At 39.8% G+C, this 8711-nt stretch overlaps 1 protein-coding gene across 1 annotated transcript; it reads right to left on the bottom strand.

The window, feature by feature from the left end:
• Positions 1 to 627: 627 nt before the first annotated feature.
• Positions 628 to 3847, bottom strand: LOC148015101 (serine/threonine-protein kinase PBL34-like). Its single transcript, XM_087666033.1, has 6 exons — positions 3485 to 3847; positions 2720 to 3003; positions 2471 to 2606; positions 2237 to 2376; positions 2003 to 2126; positions 628 to 1731 (listed from the first exon to the last, which is right to left on the bottom strand). The coding sequence occupies exons 1-6, from the start codon at positions 3564 to 3566 to the stop codon at positions 1355 to 1357; spliced, it is 1143 nt and encodes a 380-aa protein (XP_087522159.1). The 5' UTR covers positions 3567 to 3847; the 3' UTR covers positions 628 to 1354.
• Between the last annotated feature and the right edge of the window lie 4864 nt (positions 3848 to 8711).

The raw sequence follows: 8711 nt of genomic DNA, 5'->3' as shown, positions 1-8711 counted from the left end.
GGGTGCCTATTCTGAAACAATAACATGACTGTGAAGGTGTAATCTCTGAGAATGCAGAATTCAAATAAGAGGATTTCCACATATCTCAGGACCTCAATGGATGCCACCACAATATGTAATCTAAGTGCCCCCAAGTTCCTACTTCGGAAAATAAGTGAAGAACAAGATTTGTAAGGGTTCGAAGTCTCAGGGACGTTGTAGTTAGACGAGAGCTCCACAGTGCTCTTCTTCATAGGCCAACATGGTGGCAGTTCAAACTTCTGTATCCATAAATGGCACCAAGTGTACTTGTATTTAACCAGATGGAACCAGCAGAATGACAGACGACTTGCTCCAGAAAGTCCAAGCTTTCTACAACAATTAAGGGTGAGTAACCTCTACATTTTAGACAAGCTAATGGAACCCCAATGCAGTGATCACAAAAAACACTTTTGGTAGCAAATACTAGAACCTTCGAGACAAAACTTTGGAGGCATTTTTGTCAAATTACACGCATTTGCCATTCATGTAACTGTAAAGTTCAAGATTCTAAACCTGCTTCAATTTTTGCAACTCATTTTACTTTAAACCTTCGATTTTTGTGAACACTGCCCCATTGGACACATCAAGACCCACAAGTCAAAAGAGGATTGGAAACAACTTGCTGCGTGTGAAATGTCCCAAGGCCTCTGTATGACCACCTAAATATAAACAGATGTCTCACTCCTGATGCAACTCAAATGAGAAAATACAACCTGCAGTTGGAGTTATTACAGCAGTATAAAACTTCAGCAAGCTTCTATGTCCAGATACATTACAAGGACCCTACCTCCACAAACACCAGCTTGAAAATCAGCTTGCCAAACGATACATTTTGTTATACAGGTGAATGAGCTCAATTTAATCATCACAGCTGTGTAGGATTTCTGACAGTATGAATCATCAGTTCAGACTGAGTGCATGATACAGAACTTGGAAAGGAATGAAGTAGGTGGATAAATGTTGGCATGCCCATCATAACTCGTACGATGCTTATTGCACACAGTTTGCAGCCACCCCATGATTGCATTGATAATGTCTTGCATCGGACAACATAAATGAGTAGCCATGTTTTGTTTGTTGCAAGGACCTGGTAGCTCCCGACCAAGAGTATAAGCTTTGAGAAGCTGCACCTACAATGATCTCTTTGTGCTGTCTCAGTGTAAGACTATGCAAATAATGATTCAACATTGACTTTCAACAAGCGGAAATTGGATGCCACAATGCATTGATGGATGGAGACAGTAAGATATATATGTGCAAAGAGGTCACTGACTGTAGAGCATCTGTCATCCCCATGTGTCTGCATGTGAAGTTCATGATTAGCACCATGTCCTTAGTTGCTTTTCTCATTTCTTGCCATACTAGTTCTGCTGCTAGCAGGCTTGGAAGCCGCATATTGTAGACTATCATCCTTAAGTGGATCTAAAACCTTCAAGACCTCCTCCATAGAAGGCCTTGCCCTGGGATCCCGTGATAGACAACGAGCTGCTAGGCTAGCAGCCTTCTGAAATCCCTTGACACAAAAATTTCCACTGAGTCGAGGATCTGCAATCCAAGCAGTCCTCTTTTTGTCACCCAAATATGGGCGAGCCCACTCAACCAGGTTATGCTCACCACTTGGTCTGTTTTTGTCCATTGATCTTCTACCTGTCAGTATCTCCAGCAGCACAACTCCAAAGCTGTAAATGTCACTACGGGCTGTCAAGTGCCCTACATACAGGCAGACATTGAAGTGTTACGAAAGGCTGATAATTACGCACAACTTAACCAAAAGACAGCACTAAACAAGCAAGGACCAAATACGCAAGAAGTTTCACATGGGTGGAAATCACAAGCAAGAACGGAAGTACATTGAGCACCTCCCGAACATGGAAATATATCTTAGAGAAGAAAATTGGCCACACTACGAGGCCAATGGCCAACTGCCCCCCACCCCCCCCCCCCCAAAGGGAGCCACAAGTTATGGATGGTGCAGACCTACCAGTCATCACATACTCCGGAGCAGCATAGCCATAAGTCCCCATAACTCTAGTTGACACGTGACTTTTGCCACCCTGTGGACCATCTTTTGCAAGCCCAAAATCAGAAAGCTTTGCATTGAATTCCTACACCAAAGAAGCAGCTGTCAGATGGTAAAATAGCATAAGTAAACAAGCTTTCACAATAGACAATAACATAAAACAGTGGAACAAACTATTTATTTTCATCTTCATACAGAATCTAGGAGAATGTTTGAAGTCTTGAAATCCCGGTAAATCACAGGCCTTTCACAGCCATGATGTAGAAAAGCCAAACCCCATGCAGCACCCCAAGCTACCTTCATCCGAACTGCCCAGGGCAAAGGAACAGCTCCTCCTGCAGTTTGTAAAGTAAATATGAGCTTGTTTCCATTGCTACAACGCATATTTTACAAAACATGCACTTCATACTGAAACCCAGACATGCTTACTGCGAAAGAGATGATTCTCTAGACTCCCTTTCTGCATGAACTCATAAACCAGAAGCCTGTGCTCTCCTTCAATGCAATAACCTATCAGCTTCACCAGATTGGCATGATGCAGGTCACCAAGGTAATTGACTTCTGCCTGCATAAAAAATAAGCAAGCCTGACGTGGGGCACTCACAGTAAAGGGGCAAAGAACCTGCAAAGGAAAAAGAGCCGTGATCTTTCAAGACCAAAAATACAAATGTTACTCACAAGCCATTCCTTATGCCCTTGGAGTCCATTCTGGTTAAGGATTTTGACTGCAACGACAAGGCCGGTCCCTGGTTTAGCAGGAGCAGTGCCATGCTCGTCTATCCACCCTTTGAAAACATGACCAAAGCCACCCTCGCCCAACAGGCTGTCTGGTCGGAAGTTCCTCGTTGCACTCTTTAGATCATTGAAATTGAACTTCCTGAGTGGAGAAGCAGACAGCATCTCATGTTCAGTTCTTGGAGTTGTCACGGCATAGGCATCCTTCAAGTCATGTGCAGAGCAACCTGCAAAAAAACACAGAGAAAGGTCTAAAAGCAGCTTGATCGGATGATTGGGCTACAACAAATCACACTGCAGAGAGTACACCCACCCCCCCCCCTGTAAACTCATGCATAATATGCTTATAAGTATAAAATATAGATAGATGCACGCAGGTGCACATATAATATGCCCGCATATATGTCTGTATGTGTTTGTATGTATGTATGAATGTGGCCAGTGCGTCCTTATGTGTGAATATACACATGCTCACAGCCCGTGCATGGTCGAGATCCCAATGAACATTAGAATTTGGGCGCAAAAGGTTACCAACACAAAAGCAAGAGAAAGATGAAGCACGAAAGAAATGAACAAGAAAGCCCAAATGACCAGGAAAGAAGAAAAGAAAAGCATGCTAGTTGAAGCATTGTAGCGCTCTCTCTCTCTCTCTCTCTCTCTCTCTCTCTCTCTCTCTCTGTGTGCCTGTGTCCCCGTGTAGAGGCATACCAGGTGTGGAGAGGCTCTCTACTTTGGCGGAGGAGGACGAGCCCAAGAGGCCGCAGCTGAGGGTATACCAAAAAGAAGGCATGTCGCTCGCTCTTCTGCACAGGTGAGCTTGCTGCCTAGGAGAACGGGGAGCTGCAGAAGCAGGAACAAGAATTGAACTCTCAGTCGGAAGAAGAGGAAGTGGCAGCGGCAGCAGCGGCGGCAGCAGAAAAAGAGCGGCTCATTCGATCGGGACACAAGAGAAGGAGGAAAGGATTCACGGAAACTGCAAGAGACGATAATAATGAGAAGAAATTCGACCTGCGTCTAGGTACGAGATACAGAAGACTGAGACAGACGGACCGGGGAGGGGGGTTGGGGAGAGAGAGAGAGAGAGAGATGGGAAAGGGATGTGAAAGAGTCAACAACAGCAGCAGCTTCTCTGCTAGTAATATTACTATTACTATTACTATTACTACTACACGGCATCAAAATAACCAGAATACAAGAAATCCCGGCAAAGGGGCGGCTACCCTGTAGGTTAGGTCCCCTATAAACAATAAAAAGCCCAATCTTTTTAATCTCCCAAAAGCCCCTTCTCATTTGTGCACCCTCCAAACCCCCCAAATAAAGAATTAAACTCTTAGCACAACACATAAATATCTTTTACCGCTTTCTTTTTCTAAAAACATTTAAACCATAGAAAATTCAATAAACTAGAGTCGATCTTGTCGTTTAGAGCCCCTCCACACGCAACTCCATGGACTTGCGGTTGAGGGGTAGAATTCTGACCCCACCATCCCTCAAGTTGCAAAAAAAGAGAGAGAGATCGGAGTATTACTCCTTGAACCATGGAGGGGTCTTAGCCCATAGGAAGGGGAGATTTGGCATAACAATAACAATATCGTATTAAAAGTTTGCCACTATAATCCATCCACAATTCTATTGATCAACAAGGTTAATCAATGATGTTGCAAATCACCTCGTGCCACAAAGTAATGGTGCTCATGTGCTTCCTATACTTCTCATGTCTAGGCAAGCAAAACACCACCACCTTTGCCCAAGTGTCAACATTATATTGCAGCTGCACAAAGTGAACCTATTGCTTAGATCTCTCAACTTTGCCCTTGCAATTGTTATTGCCAATGAAACGATTCACTATCACTCTTCATCCCGGGCATTCTTTAGATATGTGTCCACTGCCCATGAAAATGTCACAAAGATTTTCCTCTACCAGTCTGCACTCTACCCTGCATATAACATATATAGCAATGAGTACTACCGTTTTGTCCAACCCTCAAGTTTATTCACCCTTTTCCTATCACTTTGATCGAAGATTTGGCAAGTTGTAAACAAAAGTTAAGATGACGACCAAGCTCTAAAAAGATATGAGCTTGCCTAATGGCAATATAAGTCAAAGTCGAAGCCAAAATGACAAACATGTTGAGTAAATAACGCTTTTTAAAATTTACATGGTAGGCTAAGGAGGCTAGTCTTGCAGTGTAAGAATTTGATAATTTCATGGTGTGATTTTTTATTTTGAGATCACATCAAAGTTAAGCATATAGTCACATCCTCGAGACAAGACACATTGAATGAACCCACTCTTAGGCCAGGTTCAGACAATGGCAGACGGATGCACACTTTATTTGCATTGTGTGCAAATATATCTAACGGCCAACCATAAAAATCACAAGTTCTTGCTTGGATTGTTGGTTTATGTGGCAATATAAAGCCCACACGATCTTGGCAAGTGTTCAAATCTCGCGGCTTACTTTTATTCCAAAAAGGTAATAGGCCTTGTCCAGTACATTAAGGTCGGATATGTATATCTTCGTGCGGAAATCATATTGACAAATCCTTTTTTAACATGTCTGCATCATGAGCTTGTACTTATATGGCCTTCCGCACAATCTAAACCGAGCCTTAGTGATATTTTAGAGTGTGTGGTAGTCAAAAATATAAGTGCTAGTTATCTGATTGGCCACTAGTAATGTTACAAGAAATGGTGACCATACCCACCTTATTTTTTGCCCATTTACCTTAGGACCTTCCAAAATTTGCTACTACATGGCACACATGGAATCATGTGCAAAGAATTGGTCAAAAATATAAGGGCTAGTTGTCTGATGGCCACTAGTAATGTTACAAGAAATGGGTACTAACTGAGGGAAATTGGAAACAATGAATAGCCATAAACAAGAGACAAGAGGTAGTAGTTGTTAAAGTCTTTTGTGTTTACCTCACCTCTAACAATTTGTAAACTTTTTAATGATTCTTTGTAGGCACATGTTTGAAATTTTGAAGGGCTTGCGTTGTGCCAATTTGGAATGCCAAGTTTTCATGTGTGGATGTCATGGGTCTGTATGTTGATCATTGATTATCCTTGACCTTGCACAACTATTCATAATAGACCCATCTATGCATTTTGCCCTTCAATTATCAATATAGATGAAAATTTCTTTGGGTAACTATGGTTAGCTCCTTCACCTTGGGATCATGAAGTTCTCATCACAACCCCAACTTCAGCTTACTCAACGTGCTAGAGATTCTCCATCTTTTGTATATAAAGATCACAAGTGTTCATCCTTAGATTTACAAACAATTAACAAATGTGCATGAATGCTTTCAACATTGTCCCTAGTTTATATATTACAGTAGATAAATTCACAACGTGAGTAAATCCAAGTTTATAATAGCTTTTAAGTCACTCACAAAGTCCCAATAGTATGGGAAACCATTATCAAGGCCCAAAGTATCATATATAGGGCGACAAAGGTGTTGTAGCATCATCTTGATTTATCACATTTTTGGTTTATATGTTCAACACAGACATGCTAAGGAGGCCAATTCTAGCTCCTCGATGCTATTGCATCCATGGGACATTGTGGGTTTGAAACCTAATGGCTAGCACTTGAACATGCTGCAATGTATTCGTGTGTTGATGTTTCCAAACATTACCAATCTTGTTCCTCCTCAAGTCCTTTTGCATGTTGCCATGTTGTTGCTAAAAGGGAATGAGTATATTCATATATCTACACTTACCTTCCTTCATTTCCCAAGATTATGTTGCAACATGTTCAAGTCCAATCACACTCACAAAGCCCAAGTAACTTATTAACTTGATTTTCCATCAAGTCTAATCACTTACAAAGCCCAAGCAACTTCTTGATTTGATTTTCAGGCATAAGTATGGTACAACCATATTGTGTAATCAAGATGGGAGCATCCATCTTTGAATATGTTGAGGTGTTAGTTAAGTTTAAGGAACAAACCTACCAATCATCATATGAATTGTGTAACATAGCCTATTAGATTGATGCCATATCACTAAATGTTGTTGTTAAGGGATTTGCACATAAAGTTTCCCCACTTATGTGCCTTTTGACTATTATGATATGCATTCCACTTAATATTTAACAAAAAAGAGAGATTGAGGACTCATTGAACATGTGGCAAATACATGGCATTTTGGGCATTGATCATAAGAAAATAAAAAATTGGTTTGATCCCTTAAGAATGGGAAAAGGTTTCCTTGTATCACTTCATTGAATGTCTAAATAGTGCATTGTGCCAATTATGGAGACAAGATTAACAATCCTATGTCTAATCATGAACTAATCCACCATATTTACAAAGGCTAAACAATTGCTTATTTGCTAGTATTCACTTTGGGAAAGGAAATGCTCTAAATATGATAACTTTGATGTTGTTAAAAAATCATAGGTTGTCTAGGTCATATTGTAGTTCATCATCATATCAAATTGATAATTGGCTCCCTACATTATTAATGTGCAAAATCTTGGACATATTTCTTCTCACAAGTAGAAGTTAAATTGTAAAGTAATTGAATACGACAACCTACCACACTCTTGTCAACCACCTACAATGCATCTACATTTCACAAAGTGTCAATGTCATCTCAGCCACATTGAGCCATGTAAGAGTGCTTCTTGATTGCCATACAAGTTTGGCAATTTATTTCCCAAAGTGATGAAGAATGTGCTTCCCACATACTGTTCAGATCGTAGTCTTACGGATGCCAAATTTGACTTTTATGCTAATGTTTCTGTCCAAGAAGAACAATTCTTTATCATGCCTGTCAATGCAACAAGTGCTTTGTTTTTGGAAAGAAAGTAAATTTATCAATTCACTTTACCCTAATCTTTAGGAGCCACCTATGAGCATCCACACACAAAGCCATACATCATTTCAATATATCATGATGTTTGATGTGCAATTCTTCTAAAACACCTCTCTTATATTGCCATGTAGCACTAGTTCTAACAATGACTTAAAGGGATGAAGCAATATCTAGATTGATTCCCACAAAATGTCAATGGTTACTAGCTATAAAATATACACATCAAATGAGAGTTTTGGCTTGCCCCTAAGAAAGCCATTGTGATTTGTAACACGAGATGTCTTTATAACAAAACATCAATTTAAGACATTCTTGTAAATGTTAGATTCAAGAATTGGCCATACCGTCCTTTTGTTCTGTTCTGATTAATCATATGATATTTATTATAAATTATAGTTGTGAGTTTATGATTATTTAAAAAGGAAGAACATAAATGAGAGATACATGAGCCCTAATAGCATTGCAAAACTGACACTTAATAAGAGACTAAAGTTGATTATAATCATTTTAAAATTATGTTTAATATAAATACTCTTGGCCTTTTTAGTGTGATTAATTGGGTGACAACCCAATGGACCAAAGGCCATCACCTTGAAGGTAAACCTCACCCTTGGGTGCAAATCCCCTCCCCCTCAATGGCGCTTGAACCCATGACCACATGCAACACACACAATGTTCCCCCCATTGGGTTTCTACTCACAAGGTAAGTTGATTACAATTTTGTCATGTATACCTATAAGACAAATGAAAAGAGTAGAAATATACTAAAAGAATGTAAGAAATCTTCAAGGAAATATAAAGGGCAAAAACACACTAAAATAATGGAAGAAATGTTCAAGTAAAATGGGTTTGGATTGTTGTTTGCAAATTAGAAAAGCTTAGGAAAAAGGATATGGCTAAGGTTTTGAGAAAGGCAACATAGCCTTATCTAACTTTTGTGTATGGAAATGTTTACTAATTAGAACATTATTATTTCACTTCTAATATAAGGGCAATTCTTATAAAAGACTGAAAAGTTGACCATTAATTGCAAAAGGAGGTGAGTATGAAAATAGATAAAGCATAAATCATCAAAGTATCCCCACATTTTTTTTACTCCCAAAT

Source organism: Lygodium microphyllum, chromosome 24 (genome assembly GCF_053477565.2).
Source record: "Lygodium microphyllum isolate KBCC chromosome 24, Lygodium_microphyllum_v1.1.10, whole genome shotgun sequence".
NCBI lineage: Eukaryota > Viridiplantae > Streptophyta > Polypodiopsida > Schizaeales > Lygodiaceae > Lygodium > Lygodium microphyllum.
The sequence above is the reverse complement of the archived record's forward strand: the minus strand, read 5'-3'. Positions and strand labels throughout refer to the sequence as shown.

What these genes read in the sequence shown, in the direction of transcription:
- LOC148015101 (XM_087666033.1), bottom strand. Translation starts at nt 3,566, where the DNA reads ATGCCTTCTTTTTGGTATACCCTCAGCTGCGGCCTCTTGGGCTCGTCC. An exon ending in AGAGAATCATCTCTTTCGCA is followed by an intron (nt 2,377 to 2,470) that starts GTAAGCATGTCT and finishes TACAAACTGCAG; the next exon opens with GAGGAGCTGTTCCTTTGCCC. An exon ending in TCCGGAGTATGTGATGACTG is followed by an intron (nt 1,732 to 2,002) that starts GTAGGTCTGCAC and finishes GCCTGTATGTAG; the next exon opens with GGCACTTGACAGCCCGTAGT.